At 38.8% G+C, this 18,244-nt stretch overlaps 3 protein-coding genes across 3 annotated transcripts; 1 reads left to right on the top strand and 2 right to left on the bottom strand.

Moving 5' to 3' along the window:
- The first annotated feature begins 275 nt into the window (after positions 1 to 275).
- LOC112749840 (non-specific lipid transfer protein GPI-anchored 5) lies at positions 276 to 1,799 on the top strand. The gene is made up of 3 exons (XM_025798255.3): positions 276 to 1,094; positions 1,263 to 1,358; positions 1,449 to 1,799. The coding sequence occupies exons 1-3, from the start codon at positions 752 to 754 to the stop codon at positions 1,571 to 1,573; spliced, it is 564 nt and encodes a 187-aa protein (XP_025654040.1). The 5' UTR covers positions 276 to 751; the 3' UTR covers positions 1,574 to 1,799.
- An 805-nt stretch (positions 1,800 to 2,604) lies between these two features.
- Positions 2,605 to 4,488, bottom strand: LOC112749836 (protein CDC73 homolog). Its single transcript, XM_025798252.3, has 3 exons — positions 3,190 to 4,488; positions 2,963 to 3,045; positions 2,605 to 2,839 (listed from the first exon to the last, which is right to left on the bottom strand). The coding sequence occupies exons 1-3, from the start codon at positions 4,259 to 4,261 to the stop codon at positions 2,747 to 2,749; spliced, it is 1,248 nt and encodes a 415-aa protein (XP_025654037.1). The 5' UTR covers positions 4,262 to 4,488; the 3' UTR covers positions 2,605 to 2,746.
- A 184-nt stretch (positions 4,489 to 4,672) lies between these two features.
- LOC112749841 (uncharacterized protein At2g34160) lies at positions 4,673 to 6,227 on the bottom strand. Its single transcript, XM_025798256.3, has 5 exons — positions 5,903 to 6,227; positions 5,608 to 5,656; positions 5,281 to 5,343; positions 5,108 to 5,169; positions 4,673 to 4,992 (listed from the first exon to the last, which is right to left on the bottom strand). The coding sequence occupies exons 1-5, from the start codon at positions 6,050 to 6,052 to the stop codon at positions 4,906 to 4,908; spliced, it is 411 nt and encodes a 136-aa protein (XP_025654041.1). The 5' UTR covers positions 6,053 to 6,227; the 3' UTR covers positions 4,673 to 4,905.
- Between the last annotated feature and the right edge of the window lie 12,017 nt (positions 6,228 to 18,244).

Raw genomic sequence — 18,244 nt, 5'->3', positions numbered from 1 at the left:
AGTTCTTTCTTCATTGGTTTCCTTGCCCCTCTACTACTTTGAATATTTATTTATTACTCGTATGACTTACCAAATGTTAAATTTGGTCAACTTGCCAATGAAACATAGCTTACCAAATCTTATTGTCTTTGCTGCAGATGCTACTGATATTATTATTATTATTATTCACTTGAATATGACAAGTATCAAATTTGCTTTAAATTGCCGCATATATATTCTTAATGAAGAAAATGGTGACAAAAAAAAATAATCGAATTAAATTCTTCATAGAAAGTGCGAAAAAATTGTGTTAAATTAAATCACTAGCTTAGCATGCCCAGTCATGCCCGCAATCTGATAACTGGGGTTACAAGAATACAAGTTACAACATAGCAAGCAAGGACACCATTAAACTCCTTGCTCAACATTGTCCCACCGTAAGACACGTGGATATCTCTGGATATGTCATGTTTTCAAAGTCCCTCTGGCCCACTGCCAGGTGAACACATGAGCAAAAAGTTGGTTATCTGCATAACCGAATTTCACATTTACGCTTATTATATTACAGAATAATGGCCGCCACAAAGTATTAAAAGAATTCCGTTAAGAGAGTGGGAGGAGTTGTTCAACAGCATCACCTTCCCATTGTCAGTTTCTGACTTTCTGTGCATCCTTTCTCTACAAAAGGGATCCCCTACCTCGCTCCTTCAACACCATTCTCATCAAACTACATAGTATTTCTTCAATACCAAAAGACAAAAAGAAAACATATATGCATCAAACAATTACAATGGAACACAGAATATCTAAGATGAGCTTTGCTATGGTGGTGATGGCAATGCTGTGTGCAGGGGCTGCAGCACAATCGTCAAGTTGCACAAATGTTATAGTGAGCCTGTCACCCTGCCTTAACTATATCACAGGGAACTCCTCAACCCCATCTTCAGGATGCTGTTCCCAGCTTTCCAGTGTGCTGGGCTCGCAGCCACAATGCCTCTGCCAGGTCCTTAACGGAGGTGGATCATCATTGGGGATCAACATCAACCAAACTCAGGCTCTGGCTCTTCCCAGTGCTTGCAAGTTGGGGAAAACCCCATCTGTCAGTCAGTGTAAAGGTAAAGGCAACAAATCCCTTCAAATATGCATATCCAAACCTTCACAATGAATATGGAGAGATACTAGGAAAATATCTAACCTGCTAATCTTATGAAATCTCTACTACAAGTACATCCTATTCCAATTCACATCATTTCTGCTAATAAGTTTCATGTGTTTGTCGACAGCTTCTTCCCCCTCCCCAGCAAACTCACCAGCTGGATCAGCAACAGGAACAGGAACAGCAGCAGAGTCTCCCAACTCTCCAACCACAGATTCTTCAGGTACAATATACTAACTTCTCAGCTTATACCTGATGAATTCATTTTCCAAGTTTGTCTGTGTTAACCATTCAAGTTGACATAAAATTGCAGGATCCGGATCCAAGAGCGTACCTACAACGGATAGTGGCTCATCCAGTGGCAATTCTGTCAAGTTATCGGTTCCTCTGTTCCTTACTTTGGCAGTACTATACGCTTCAGCTTTCAGAACATACTGATTCTTTCCCTGCTGGCTGGCTTGCCTTTTATGTTTTATTTTCTTTTCCTTTTTATTGCCATTGTCAATTTTCATTGTTTTTCCTCATGTATTATTGAGAAACCCTTGGGCTAAGGGGTTCAATCTATTCATTTTTGTCACCTATATTGGATTATGTTGTTCTGTATCATGGAGATATCATTTTCTCCCATATGAATAAAGATGCTTGTAATTGTGGTTTGCTACTATGACCTAATTCGAAACAAACATTACCGAGACAACCTGCCCCCCCTCACCCAAGCTCCCAAAGGGGGAAAAAACAAAAAACAATAACAAGCTAAGCTTTTGTTTCTAGCACCTTTAGGCACTGACAAAGGCAATCAACTATCACTTGAAACCCGTCAAAGAAACTAATGTATGTTTATCACACCTAGTCCAATGAATATTAATATGTCAAAGTTTTTGAATGGTTTTAACTTTTAACAATACAAAAGTTGCCGAAGCAATGGAAGACTGAATATAAAGCCAATTAAGAAACTACAATTCTGAAGGAATTATATACTTAGTATCTATTCTGAATCAGCGGCTTCTCTGTAAAACTTTTCATAAGATTTCAGGAGATTATCATTCCCTTTACATTTAATAGTTACCACAATCTTGACTAATGACTAACGACACTGAGTAAGCTTCAAATTTGTGAAACCAGACCAAGTAATTGGAGCATAACTGATCATTCCATGGATTCAAGATTACTTTTCTATCTATTTTCTACCATCTTAGTTATGGAATTGAAAAGGGTTCTCTGTACTCTGTAGTTTTCTAGGCCATGGAAGAGTTAGCAGAAAAACTGTAAAACCTCAACTAGATTCTAGACATTAATAAATCCTCAAAGTTACTAAGTTCAACAACTCCAGCCAAGGTGACTAGTCCTATAATTTATCAGATTACTTGAGAGTGCAAATGCCTCAACTTTCAGCAATACACAATCTTCAATTATGTTTATCTAATGCATTGGAAAACAAGCAAGGGTAGCATAAAAAAGAAATCAACAAATTGTCAATACTAATTTCACTAACAATAAATTATTTGGACTATTTATCTCATCTCATAACACATCATAAGACAGCCAAAAATGTTTAGTATTCAGTTTGAGGAAACGAATATTACATACAGGGTTATAAATATGGTACACACATTAAGAATGTGATCGTGACCGTACAAACTCTTCTAGCCTGTCCCAGACCTCCAATGCTGCAGCCTTGTCTTGATGTCGCTTGTTCTTGCTAATCTGCAAAAAAATTAGAAATTTATAGTTAGATCGCAAGCCAGAAGAGGGGAAATATATAGGAAGCAAGAAGAGCAATAGTTTGAACAAGCATGCAAAATAAAACCACCAAGGTAGGGCACCCACCGATATAATCTTCACATTCCATTGCTTCACAATTTTTGCTGATTCCAAACTATCATCTTCAAAACGCATGTAAAACCCAATAACTGCAAGAACATCTCAAATGGTCAACACGATCATCATCAACATAAAAAACATGAATGTGGCATTTCTCAACTGACAATCCGAATAGGAGAGCAGAGGCTTAAGCACAGATAGAAATACACAAAAATCATAAAAAATTGACTGACTTTTGTTAAAAATCTCGACATGATCCTTGAAAGGCCATTCCTTAAATTGCCACTCCTTGCCCAAGACGAAAACGGCGACAACACGATCCCAATCCTCAGCCTTGAGGGAAGAGGGCTTATCCCTGACCTCATAAGCGGTGACCACCCTGTCCCTGCTCAGCTTCTTCTGCACCGTCACGCAATCAGGCCTGGCGCCCTTCATCTGCTTCACCTTAACATCGGTGGGTATATAGACCCCATCCTCCAGAAACTCCTTCACGTTGTAAATAGTGATCAGCGTCTGAAACGCGCTGGGCACGAAAATGATGGGGACCCCTTCCCCAATCTTGGAACCCTTGAGATGCATCTTGGGCTTGGGAGTGGGGTCGTAGCTCATGTCGTCACCAAACCCTAAACCCCTCTCGTCGGCGCCCATGAGACGGCTCTTGGCGACAAGGCCGTCCTTGCGCTGCTGAGACTCGATGCGCTGGCGCTCCTCCTCACGCTTGGTGGCGGCGACGAGGACGCTGTAGAAGTCCCTGTTCTTGCACTCGAGAAGGGACTCGCGGTCCTTGAGGGGCTTCTCGACGGAGCGAATGAGGGAGATGAAGTCCAATTGGGGCTCCTCCGGGGCGGCAGGGGTATGAGAAGGGGGAGGGTGAGGGTGAGGGGCATTTTGGGGAATGACGCCGGAGGGAAGTTGTTGTTGGTGGAGTGGGGGATTATTAGGGTTGGGAGGGAGAGGGAGAGGGAGAGGGTGGGGGATATCCTCGGGGCGATACTCGACGGAGTCGGTGGAGGAGAGGGAGCCCTGGAGGTATTGGAGGAGGGGCTTGCGATCAGGGAGGGTGACGGAGGGGATGCCGAGGGCGAAGGTGCTCTGGAAGTACTCCGTGTGCTTCAGCTGGTGGTTGTTTATGTAGTGCACCAGCGTCTCCAGTGTGTACCTGTTCCCCTTCGTCGACCGATACGCTGTCTCCGCCGAGCAGGGGAACGAGTACTCCTCCCCGAACCGGAACTCGCCGTTCACCCTAACGATCTTCTCCAGCTCCCCTCTCATCGTGAAGTCTCTCAGAGCTGACAGCGGATCCATTCTCTCTCTAACTACACTTGCAAGTTTTCACACTAGCGGCTCCGCCTTCCAAAGACGCAAGCAAATTAGGTTTTTATTTGCCGTAGTTAATAATGAATATACACACTTACTTTAATTGAATGTCATTAGAACGTAAGCGACCACCCATGGAAAGTTTATTTTATAACATAATAATAATAATAATAATCATCATCATCATCATCATCACATCCAATCTCTGCTTGCCACCTTCATCAACAATAATATAATCAAATTAATAGCTTCATGCAAAACAAGGATTTACCTATCTTTCATCAAAATCTCAGTTGTGAATCTTGTGACTTGTCGTTAGCCAAATTGTGGCTTCTCTAACTCTAACTGGTGTGATTTGATAAGTCAGTTTTAAAATGTAATTTAAGACACAGAGTAATGTGGCAGAAACAATACACCTAGCGCGCATTTCATTTCATTGTGATTCAGTAATAGTATGAAGTATCATTGAAAGATCTGAATGCGTGGGTAGAGTACACTTTGCATTTTATCACCTCATCCCAGAAGAAAGAAAGAAAAAGATTAACAGAATGAACGAACGAACATATACAGGTTCTAACTCCATTGCATACAGAAGATGCGGAGAAGCATCATCATGCACGACTCCACTACTTTTACGCCTTATTCTCAGCACCATTCTCCAATGTCTCAGCAACAGTGCTTCCGTCAACTTCATTATCCTTACCCAGAACAATCTCAATCTGTGCAAAAAAAAAATAATATCAGCTACGTCACTAACACAGCACACTGAACAAATAAGTGACAATCAAGATATAAAAGAAAGCAAGCAAGCATGCAGGGTAATAATAAAAAAACCTTAGGCTTGTGAATCGCCCGGCCTTCCTTGACTTTAGCGGCAACAGTGGCTATCGCTAAATCTGCATCACATACAGGCCTATATGAAATCCACTTTCATTGAAACTTAGCATTAGTTAGAATAAACGTATTGCTTTGTAGACACTAACTAAGGACAGTAGTAGTGATCGTACTTTTCTCAGTTGCCCACCCATTGCGTTTCAGAATTTCAGAGATGAGTATAGCAGTTGGAATAGCTGAATTCAATTAAACAAAAAATACAGTTAGAAAACAAGAAAGAATGGATCGCAATTCAAGAAAGAAAGGAACATATTTAATCTTCTAAAATTCCTGTATCTTCATTCTTAATTGCTTTTTCCACAATCAGTGAAGTAGTTGTACTCCATGGTTCATATTGAAACACAATGATAATTTTCCTGATGGAACCTAATGGAAAAAGAAGTAATGTGGTAATAAGGTGCAGAAAGAAAAGAAAGCAGAGAAGTAAAAGAAATCGATACCCATGCCTAGTGCGCAGAGAGCGACGTCATTGTTCTGCTTTATATACCTCTGCATCAGCAAAAAAATACAGATAAATATAAGGTATTTGAATCTAATTCTATCTATATATGAATTGAAGACGTTATATTATCATTGGATTGCAAATTGCAGTAAGGTGAACGATCAGTAAGAAATCAAATCAAGAACGTACAAGAATCACTACAAAGCTAAACTAATCCAAAACCGAAACAGATTGATTCAATGTAAAAATAATGAAACCGAAAATTAAGTGAAGGTGAACTCGAAGAAAGATACCTTAGAAAGGTTGAGGTAGAAATCGAGGCGTTTCTTGGTTTTGGAAACCTGAATGCGAACGATCTTCTTCTCCTCCTTTTCATTACGACGATGATTCGCCTCGTTGTTGTTCTCAGCACTAACAGCATCAGCACTCAATATCACCTCCATTATTGCAACTTGCGAGCTCTCTCTTCCTTCGCGTGCGCTTTTCCTCTCTCTTTCTCAGCGACTATTGTTGAACTCAACTTTCGTAGTTAGCTAGCTACTCTCTCCGATCTCTTTATCTCAGCTCAGAACTCAGAAGCTTCTTCAACAAGAAATGCACGTTCCATCAAGTGATCACTAATCTCTTATAGTGCCTTTCAGTTATAACTTCTCAAAACCATACCTATCACACTGCGACGCGTGTCCATTTTTTCCCTCCATCTTACTTTGGCCGTTATGGATTTTTTTCTTACTCTTTGGCGGTTAGCTCGTCATCGCCATTCTTTATTAAATTACTTTCTTCTTATAGTTGGAAACAGTTTTTTTTTATCCTTTTAATTTCGCTTACATTCAGTTACATTAATGAAGAGAAGTGGATATTAAGGATTTACATAATAAAAATTTGGTGAGTTCTATAATACTTTTTATTATAATGTTTAAATTGCCTAATTTACTTTTATAAATAAAAAATAAAATATATAAAATAAAAATAGAATCTTTAAAATTTATTAAATATTATTTATTTATCTTTCTTAATAAGTTAGGCCCATGTCAAAGACCTCGTCCTATTCACCTAAAAATTTAACTCCGACTATCTTTACTTATAAACGGATATTAATAAGGGTATACTGTATACATAGGTCAATAAACAAATTTGAAGTAATCTGCGCGTTGCAACTTTGATGAAATAATGCCTTATATTGCATGTGGATTTAAGATCATTTTATTTATTTATTAGTAGATTAATTATTTTGTTAGTTCCTATAGTTTCGCAAAATTTTTAATTAGATTCCTATATTTTTTTTTATTTTAATTAGGTTCTTGTACCATTTTTTTTTTCAATTTAGTCCCTACATTTCTTTTTCTTTTATTTGAATCATTGCACTAATTTTTTTTTAGTTGGGTCCCTATACAATTAAACTAATTACTACAAAGAGGAACCTAATTGAAAAAAAATTTGGTGCAGGAATCCAATTAAAAGAAAAAAAGTATAAGAATCTAAGTAAAAATTTCACGAAATTATAGGAACTAATGGAGTAATTAAACCTTCCTTGCTAGTATACTAGTATGTAATTCTAACATATAAAACCAATTGTTTTTCAATCAATTCAAACAAACACATTCCATCTGTTATGTAATCAATTAGACTTATCATCACAGCATAATCATTTTAGCATTTCTCAATGTTATTTCACAAAATAAGATAGTAGTACAAATATTTCTCAATTTCAAAACTCAGCCTCAAGTTTGTTTTTACATTGTAGACCACACTCGTATTAAATGCATTTTGTTTTCTTCTCTTTGTTGTTGTAGCCAATTGAGCAGCCAGAATAATTGCCAAATATCCATAGATGATGCATAGTCATGTAGCTAAATAGCATAGTAATATAAACTAACATTGTCCTCCACTGAGAAAAAATAAAATAAAAATACTAACATTATCTCAAGCTATTTAATGTGCCTGTCTTAATATGGCAAGACATGTGGGCATAGCGAGAAAATAATCAAAATATACAACTTAGAATAATGACTCCGCCCATTAAATTGTTTTAACCTTTTCCTCATTTTCAACCAATTAATTTGTTTCATTTTTAAAATTTTCTATTTGGTTATCCTCTGTCTTCTTACCACTTCCTCTTTATCACTGCATCTGTTCTAGCACAACCAGGATTTCTTTCTATATAAGCTTGGAATCTCACTGTTTGAGAGCATCATTGATCAATGAAGAATATAAAGGTTCCCATTTCTTCCCTTGATCAATCTCACTGTTCTAGGGGCCCCTTTTTTTTTCAAGTGGCAAGCAAAAGAGAGAACTACTTTAAACACCTATCTAAAGATCATGATCATTATACACACTGTCTTATTTGCTTTTAATCACTGTTTAATGCAACAATTCATAACTCTGGTCTCACACTCATGCAAAATGTCCATCGAATTGAATATAAGTAAAACAATATCATCAATTTTATATATTTAGCTAACAAAGAATGCTATGTAATTATGTTACATATTCATTGTTTGAAGAAAAATATAATTCTCCCATGGGGGGAATTTCTCCACCATAAAGACATCAATATTCCAAGAAATGGGAATAAAGAAGGCAGGATTTAAAGGGAGCTTTGCAGGTCCTTTAACAAATACTAAAAGAGGTTGTTACTTTTGCATCACTACTAACCAACCAATCTTTTATTGATGTGAAAGCATTTACCATCAATAAGGCAAATATGGGTCCTATTTAGTTATTTACTACTTTACATTCCATAAATTTATCTTTCCTTTTCATTTTCAAAGACTTATATAAATTTGCCTATGTTTAAGAAAAACAAATAAAAGTACACATCTGCAACAAGTATAACTATAAATAATATAAATGGGAACCCCTAATTATAAACAGACAACCATATAGGTCAGAAAATTCTACCTGCTTGCCCCCACCCACACCCAAGAAAAATCATCAAAAGGACAAAGGAAATTTCACATTCAAAAGATAATTCACTATTTAGTTGCAAGAGAAAAGATAATAAAAAGAAGAGAAAAGATAACTCAGTATACAAAAAATCCTAACTTAATGTAGAGTTCAAAAAAAAAAAAAAAAAAAACTAGACCCAAAGAATATAAATAGCCTAATCTAATAATTACATCAATAACTGATTTTACGGTTTAAATCCGTGACCTGAACTCTAAAAATACTAAAGCTTACTTTATTATATGTTTAGTAAACTATACAATATACATACCTATGGATTTATATATATGAAAAGGTAAAATAGTGAATCCATGGCAACAATTTGGTTGGGAAGCAAGTGGGGGAGTTTAATTTTCCGACACATTCCCCACATTCACGTATATAAGAAGGGACCATGAAAGGCAATGCATGGCCATATCAATATCCAACAGTGCTCTCTGCCCTCTCCTCTCAAACTAACTAATCTTCCATTCTTTAATTCTCCCCCACTTTTCCCCGCACACACACGTATACATATGATGAAGGAGTTGAGGGGAATGCTGTCTGGTTCGAGACCATTCCTTCCATTATCTGCATCCGAACCCATGTGCGGATGCTCAGAATGATCTCGGACCAGGCTTCATTCCCCCCAGCTCAAACTTTCTCGAAAGGTGTGTTTGCTATCTGCTATGTATATTATATATCATTCAATGAGGGTGTAAGAGTTTTCTTTTCTCTTACATAAAAGCTTATGTGTTCCTTTGTTCAAATTTATTTGCTGTAGAAAGTAGAGAAAGTGCAGGGTAACTAGTTTAGTTTTTCCTACATACATCATTTTTCATTGTGCTGCTGCATTACAGAGAAGTTGCATTTACGAACGTTTCTTTTCTGTTTTCATGTGTTTGAATCCTTTAGTCTTCAACAAAATCAAATCCAGTTTATTATGTTAAAGGTCACGGAGTAATTATATACATTATAGAGAAGGAGATCAGAGTGAAGGAAAAATGGGAATGAATTTGAATGAAACAAAGAGGTTCATTAAGCACTATCAGTTAGTTGTTCTTTTCCAACAAATTGGTTGAAAAAAGCTTTGGTTCTTGTTTTTTGAAGTTGGAAGGAAGCTTTTGTTAATTGGGTTTGCTTGTGAAGGGTTGCAAAGAATATAAGTTTTGGAGCTTTCACTTTTTTAGTTATAGAGTAGATGAGAGGGGAGGGATCCAAAACCAAAGTAATAAATAACCAATGAAAGATGTATCTTTTTAGTTTGTGTTTCTTTCAACCCTAAGACTGCAATCATAACCATTCTTTTCAATACCGTGTGGGTCATGCTGCCATGCATGAATGAGCTTGTGGGTCTCATGGTCTTGTTTCTATGCCTTTACGCCTTACTGTTCAATCCAATGCAATGAGACTCTCCAATCCTTTGCCCATGTATATATGTGAATGTGAATAACTGAATATACTCTCTGTTTAATTTGTTTACTGTCTCTTGATAATAGAAACACAAATACAAAAGTATGTATACACACATACACACAAATACATATAATGATATAAATACATTTAGTTTGTTTGGTTGTTGAAATACTAATAAAAGGTCATAAACACATTTCTGATTAAAAATTAATTTTACTTCTAATATGGAAGAAATTGTTGAAGATCAAAGTGATAATTAGAATTTTAAAAATTTTGAAAAGATAAAATTATAATAAAAAGCTATGTCATCTCATGTTTAATATAATATTTCTGTCCTAATTTTTTGGAAAAACACTAATATATATTTTGTGTATTATTATATTTTGTGTCTTATTAAACAAATAATAAACATATTTGTATCTATATTTCTAATTGATATAAATAAATATCTTATATGATCAGTAAAATATTATTATTTTTTATTAGTGTTTGACCAATAATAATTTACACTCATATTTATAAATATTTTGCACATAAAAAATATATAATTTGTATTTATATTTATTAAAATTTTACACACATAAATCAATACAGTTTGTATCTAAATATTTTAAAATTAACACACATATATTTATAAAATTTTGGAAAGATATGTGACTCGAATCCGCGACCTCTTAATTGAGTATGGGGAGTCTATGCCATTTGAGTTATAACTCATTAAAATTTGGAAAGATATGTGACTCGAACCCGCGACCTTTTGATTGAGTATGGAGAGTCTATGTCATTTGAGCTATAAGCCTATAACTCATTGACAAAAATTTAGAAAGATAGGAGACTTGAACCCGCAACCTCCGAAAATTTCTCTATATAAATAACAATCATATATATATATATTAGGTGCATGTTTTATGCCACAAATTACAATTATATGTTTCTATGGAGATAATGATACGTGCATAAAATCCAATTTGAATGTTTTTTGCTAATTGCTAAGACTAATTAATTAGACATACCAGTCCGTACAATTAATTATTGTATAGCATCAATTACATCAGTTTGGATTTTTAATTACGTGGGCACACAAAATATATGGTACTTTGGGATGGGATATGAGATATGCGATTTCGCAGCCAAAGGAGTCAAAAAGGGTAGCACAATAGACTATAGAGAGAAAACATACTGAGTATGTTAGCACAAACACAGTTAATTCAATCATCGCTATGCCCCGCCATTATTACGATCCCCTTCTACTATCTCAATAGTCCTTGCATCCAATTGTTCTATTCAGAAACTACATTTTTTTTCAGAAGAGTTTATTTTAATTATTAACTATACATTGATATGAAACTCAATGATCTTTTACCATCCAATCTTGTTTCCAAAAAAAAAAGAGAAGGTTCTACTTCTTTTATCGTTATAAATTTTACTTGAATATTAGTATATTACTAATACTTTTGTCCGTTATAATTAAATATTAGTATAAAATAATTTATATTAATAGTTATAAAATTAAATCAAAGTCATTTTTTAAAATAATTGAATATTAATTATAATTATTAGTCACAATATTAATATTCTCTTCAAATTATAAATAATAAATATTTAAAAAAAAGAAGTAAAAATATAGATTAAAAAATAAACGATGAAAATTTAAAACTAATAAAATATAGATATAATAATAATATATTTTTTATATGAATAATATTACAAGATCATTTTTAATTATATTTAATTATAAATTTAATGTATTCTTTGTAATTTTATTAATTTATTTGAATTATATTATCTTATTAATTTTATTTTTTAGAACAGAAAAGTAAAGAGAAATAGAAAATAAGAGAGAAAAAAGAGAAAGATAAAAGAAGAAAAAAGAGAAAGAAAGTTTGTTAATTTTGAAAGAAAATATTTTATTTTAATTGTAATGAAAAATATCTCATAATACATTTTGGTTTGTCAAATTATTAATATAAAATATAAATTATAAGCTATATATAGAATGGAAATAGTAGAGAGAGAAATAGAGAAGGAGAGAGAGATAAATAAGAGGATGGAAGAAGGGAGTTTATTAATTTTAGAAAAAAAATATTTTATATCAATTTTAATGAATGGCATGTAACACACTTTGATTATTAAATTAGTAATATAATATAGTTGTTCATACCCTGGCCCAACGCTAAGACCCATGATCCAAGTAAAAAGGCCCAACCCAAAAGAGTTGAGCCTTTCATTACACCAACCAGATACCACGAAGTCGGCTATCTTCACGACTTGCTCTAAAGAAGTCGGTACGAGGACTAGCTGGCAGATAAACCCTCCTTCAAAAGGATAACTGCCCCTAGAATCTCTCTAACCACTTCCAAGAGCCATATCTCAACCTCCCTAAGATAAAGGGACAGTTATTCCCCCTTGAAAGGCGGAACTACTTCAACGGTGGTTATGGGATTATCCCTATAAATACACTGACACTTCTTAGGTATCTCAGAAGCCCAATACTCTCTAGACCTGTTTTGCCCCCTTGCTGACTTTGGCATCGGAGTGTCTTTGCAGGTACCACCCCCCTCTCCTCTCACGAACTAGTCGGACGGAGCCAGTGGATCGTCAACCCACTTGCAGGCCTCCTCTTTCATATGTTTGGGCCAATCAACACCATCTAGCCCATTAATCTCCAGTTACCCCTCGTAACATTGGCGCCGTTGTCGGGGACCCAAGAAATCAACCAGTGATGGCGGACAGATCCCCTGAGGAGGGTCATGTGGAGACAGATTCCGAACAAGAGAATCTGGACACCGGAAATAATGACGTGGACCTGACCCTCCACCAGGAAACCAACGATCAACATAGAGAGGGTACCTCCGGAGTCAAAACTCCGAAGGTGAATTCCTCAGAAGGGCGCGATTCGGAGAAGGACGGACAGTCCCACGCAGCCGAACTTATGGGATTAGTCCATGTCCACCAAAGTCGCTTGGAACAACTAGAACAGGAACGGGAGCGACAAAGGGAGATAGAAAAGCACCTAAGAGAGGAGATGGATCGACGAAAAGAGTTAGAGAAAAAACTCTTAAAGTTAGAATCCTCCCTCAAAAGTCGAAACTCCCGTGACGATAGAGAAGAGTCGCCCCCAGGAGGGGAGGATCCTTTTAGTGAGGACATAATGAGGGCAAAAGTTCCAAGAAACTTTAAAAGTCCCGATATGGACCTCTATGATGGAACCACAGATCCGAAACATCATTTGAGCAACTTTAAAAGTCGGATGTATCTGGCTGACGCTTCTGACGCAACGCCCTGCAAAGCTTTCCCGACCACCTTGTCGAAAGCAGCGATGAAGTGGTTCGACAGCCTCCCCCCGAGGTCGGTAACCAGTTTTGAAGACCTCTCAAGGAAGTTCTTGATGAGGTTCTCCATCCAGAAAGACAAAGTAAAACATGCGCCAAGCCTCCTGGGAATAAAGCAGGAGGTCGGAGAATCCTTACGAGCCTACATGGAAAGGTTCAATAAAGCATGTCTAGAAATTCAAGACCTGTCCACTGAGGCAGTCATAATGGGGTTAGTCAATGGGTTTAGAGAAGGTCCCTTCTCACAGTCCATATCTAAAAGACACCCCACCTCCTTAAGTGATGTACAGGAAAGAGCTGAAAAGTACATCAACATGGAGGAAAATGCTAGACTAAGAGATCCGAGCTGGCGACCTGGGCATCCCCCCTCAACGAAAGAGAGGGAGAGGGAACCCAAGAAGAAGGAAGAACTCGGTCTCGATAGACCAAGAAAATATCACTCTTATACTCCTCTAAAGGTCTCCATAGTGGATGTATACAGAGAGATTTGCAATACTGAAAGACTGCCTCCTCCCAGACCTATTAAAAATAAAAAGGGGGGAGTCGCAGCGACTACTGTGAGTACCATAAACTATATGGTCACTCGACAAATGACTGTTACGACCTTAAAAATGTGATAGAAAAACTGGCTAGAGAAGGTCGGCTCGACAGATATCTCATAGAAAGGTCGGACGGTCATGGGAAAAGAAAGCGAGACGATATGGATAGAAGAGACCCACCACCGCAGACCCCGGAGAGACATATTCATATGATCTCAGGAGGATTCGCGGGAGGGGGACTCACCAAGTCCTCTCGCAAAAGACATCTCAAGCGAGTCTACCAGGTCGGAGGAGAGTCATCCGACCTTCCCACCATTTCATTCACAAGAGAAGATGGGTAAGGAATAACCCCTGGGCATGATGACCCAGTGGTAATTACTATGATCCTCGCCAATGCCCATCTCCATAGAACCCTAGTAGACCAAGGAAGCTCAGCGGACATCCTTTTCAAGCCCGCCTTTGACAAACTAGGGTTGGAGGAGAAAGAATTAAGAGCCTACCCCGACACCCTGTACGAACTAGGCGACACACCAATAAGACCACTAGGATTTCTACCCCTACACACTACTTTTGGAAAAAGGGAAAAATCCAAAACTCTGAGTATAGACTTCATAGTCATCGATGTAGGGTCAGCATATAATGCCTTGATCGGCAGAGCTACCCTTAATCGACTCGGAGCGGTGGTGTCAACTCCCCACCTTTGCATGAAATTCCCGACCCCAGCGGGAATAGCAACGGTGAGGGGAGATCAGAAGCTGGCAAGAAAATGCTATAACGAAAGCCTGAACCTGAGGAGAAAAGGCAAAGAAGTCCACACCATAGAGCTCGGCGGTGCAAGGGCCCGAGAAGAACTACGACCACAGCCGGGAGGAAAAACTGAGGAAATACAGGTCGGCAAAGAGGAAGGAAAAAACACCAACATAGGAGCCAACCTAGGGGAAACCCTAAAGCAAGGGTTGACTAAGCTCCTAAGAGACAATTCCGACCTCTTTGCCTGGAAAGCCTCCGACATGCCCGGGATAGACCCCGAGCTCATGTCCCACAAGCTCTCGGTATACCCCGGGCCTCGACCTCTGCAACAGAGAAAGCGTAAGCTCGGCCCAGAACGAGCCTTAGTAGTGGAAGAGCAAGTACAGGCACTCCTAGAAGCCGGCTTCATTAGAGAAGTTAAATATCCAACATGGCTAGCAAATGTAGTGCTGGTCAAGAAGCAAAACGGCAAATGGAGGATGTGTGTCGACTACACCGACCTAAATAAGGCATGTCCTAAGGACCCTTATCCACTCCCAAGCATTGACACCCTTGTAGACTCTAGCTCAGGGTATCAATACTTGTCGTTCATGGATGCCTACTCGGGATATAACCAAATCCCAATGTATGAGCCAGACCAGGAGAAAACATCATTCATCACGCCCAAAGCTAATTTTTGTTATGTGGTCATGCCATTTGGATTGAAAAACGCAGGGGCCACATATCATAGACTGATGAATAAGGTGTTCGCTCCCCACCTTGGAAGCTTAATGGAGGTCTACGTCGACGACATGCTAGTAAAAACCAAGGAAGAAGTCGACCTCTTGTCAGACCTCTCGCAAGTATTTGACACCATAAGGTCACACGAGATGAGACTAAATCCCGCAAAGTGTACCTTCGCGGTGGCAGTTGGAAAATTTCTAGGGTTTATGCTGACACAAAAGGGAATCGAAGCAAATCCCGATAAGTGTAGAGCTATCCTAGAAATGAAAAGTCCGACTTGCTTAAGAGAGGTCCAGTAGCTAAACGGCCGACTCGCAGCCCTCTCCAGATTCTTGGCAGGATCAGCACTAAAATCCCTTCCGCTGTTCTCATTATTGAGAAAGGGATGTCAGTTCGAGTGGACTCCTAAATGCGAAGAGGCGTTCCAGGAATTCAAAAGATTCTTGAGTCAACCTCCGATTTTGACCCGACCTGTAGTTGGGGAAGACCTCGTCCTATACTTATCTGTAGTAGACAAGGCTGTCGCGTCGGCCCTGATAAGAGAAGATGAGGTCGGTCAGCATCCAGTGTATTTCATCAGCAAAGTCCTACAAGGCCCCGAACTAAGGTACCACAAACTAGAGAAGTTTGCCTACTCCTTAGTAGTAGCCTCACGAAGGCTACGGCCTTACTTCCAAGCTCACACAATAAGAATCCACACGAACCAACCCATGAAGCAAATCCTCCAAAAGACGGATGTTGCAGGGAGAATGGTTCAATGGGCAATAGAGCTCTCTGAGTTCGACTTGAGGTATGAAACTCGGATGGCAATCAAAGCCCAATGCCTCACCGACTTTATAGCAGAATACGCAGGAGATCAAGAGAAAAAGCTAACTACATGGGAACTCTACGTAGATGGATCCTCAAACAAAACAGGAAGCGGTGCAGGCATAATATTGGTGGATGAAAGAGGAACCCAAATAGAGGTTTCCCTCAAGTTTGAATTCCCAGCTTCAAATAATCAGGCAGAGTATGAGGCCCTGATTGCTGGATTGAAGCTGGCAGAAGAAGTCGGTGCTACAAAGGTAATGATATATAGCGACTCCCAAGTGGTGACCTCCCAGATAAATGGAGAGTATCAGGCAAAAGACCCAAATTTGAAGAAGTACTTGGAAAAAACTCTGGAGCATCTTATGCGCTTTGCGGAAACCGAGATCAAACATATAACTCGGGATTTAAATAGCAGAGCAGACGCCCTATCCAAGTTAGCAAGTACCAAGCCAGGAGGGAATAACAGAAGCCTGATCCAGGAAACTCTCCAGGAACTTTCCGTGGAAAAAACAGTAGAAAAGCAAGTGGTCCTTGAGGTAACCGGATTAAACCTCGGATGGATGAACCCCTTGGTCAAATATATGAAATTCGACATCCTCCCCAAGGAGGAAAAAGAGGCTAAGAAAATCCGGAGGGAAGCACAACACTACACTCTGGTGAAAAATATTCTCTATAGAAGAGAGATATCAACACCCTTGTTAAAGTGCGTACCGACCACGAGGACCACCGAGGTATTAGAAGAGGTTCACAGTGGGATTTACGGAAATCATCTCGGAGCCAGGTCGCTTGCCAGGAAAGTAATCCGAGCTGGATTCTATTGGCCGACCTTGCAGAAAGATGCCATAGAATTTGTGAAAAAATGTCAACCATGCCAAATGCATGCAAACTTCCACGTGGCTCCCCCCGAGGAACTCATCAGTATAACTTCTCCATAGCCCTTCGCAAAGTGGGGAATGAATTTGTTAGGTCCCTTTCCCCAAGCGCCAGGACAAGTCAAATATTTGATCGTGGGAATAGACTATTTCACAAAGTGGATAGAAGCAGAGCCATTGGCTACCATCACAGCCCAAAGAAGTCGGAGGTTCCTCTACAAGAATATCATCACAAGATATGGGATACCATATTCCATCACTACAGACAATGGAACCCAGTTCACCGACTCTACCTTCAGAAGCCTGGTGGCCAGTATGAAGATTAAGCACTAGTTCACCTCGGTGGAGCACCCGCAAGCAAATGGACAAGCCGAGGCAGCCAACAAAGTCATACTGGCAGGATTAAAGAAAAGGTTACAAGATGCAAAAGGAGCCTGGGCTGAGGAGCTCCCACAAGTGTTATGGACTTACAGGACAACGCCCCAATCCGCCACTGGAGAAACGCCCTTCCGACTAGTCTATGGTGTAGAAGCCATGATACCAATATAAATCAGTGAACAAAGTCCAAGGGTGATTCTCCATGATGAGATCGGAAACGTACGGGGGCACAATGAGGAGCTCGATTTGCTCCCCGAAGTCCGAGAAGAAGCTAGGATAAGAGAAGCAGCCCTGAAGCAAAGGATGACTACAAGGTACAATAAAAAAGTCATCCGAAGGAGCTTTGCCTCAAACGATTTGATCTTGATCAGAAATGACATTGGGGTTCAATAAATCGGGGGAAGGAAAGCTCGCCGCCAATTGGAAGGGACCCTACAAAGTTAGCGAGGTCTTAGGAAAAGGTTATTATAAAGTGACTGACCTGAATGGCACCGAGTTACCAAGGTCGTGGCATGCTTGTAATATGAAAAGGTACTACAGTTAAAAGCGAACTCAACTCCCTGATGTACTCTTTTCCCAACTTCACGATTTTTTCCCGAAAGTTAAAGGGTTTTTTCTGGAGAAGGGTTTTTAACGAGGCATCATAGTAGAGGCTAAGGGAAAATAGGCTGTCAAAAACCCTTAGTAGCAAGAAGGTACCTCCCCAATAAATAAAGATCTTTTTCAATATCTCTTATAAATTCCTTTTTGTTTTTCAAGTCTTTCTACGAAACGCGCCGACTTAAGCTCGACAAAACGTGAAAATCCCATGAACCGACCTAGATGGTCGTCAGGATAAAACGATGAGGTACAAGTCGGTGTAAAGAGGTTATGAAAGTTGATCGTAAGAA

This window comes from Arachis hypogaea, chromosome 15 (genome assembly GCF_003086295.3).
Source record: "Arachis hypogaea cultivar Tifrunner chromosome 15, arahy.Tifrunner.gnm2.J5K5, whole genome shotgun sequence".
In the NCBI taxonomy this organism is placed as follows: Eukaryota; Viridiplantae; Streptophyta; class Magnoliopsida; order Fabales; family Fabaceae; genus Arachis; species Arachis hypogaea.
The sequence above is the reverse complement of the archived record's forward strand: the minus strand, read 5'-3'. Positions and strand labels throughout refer to the sequence as shown.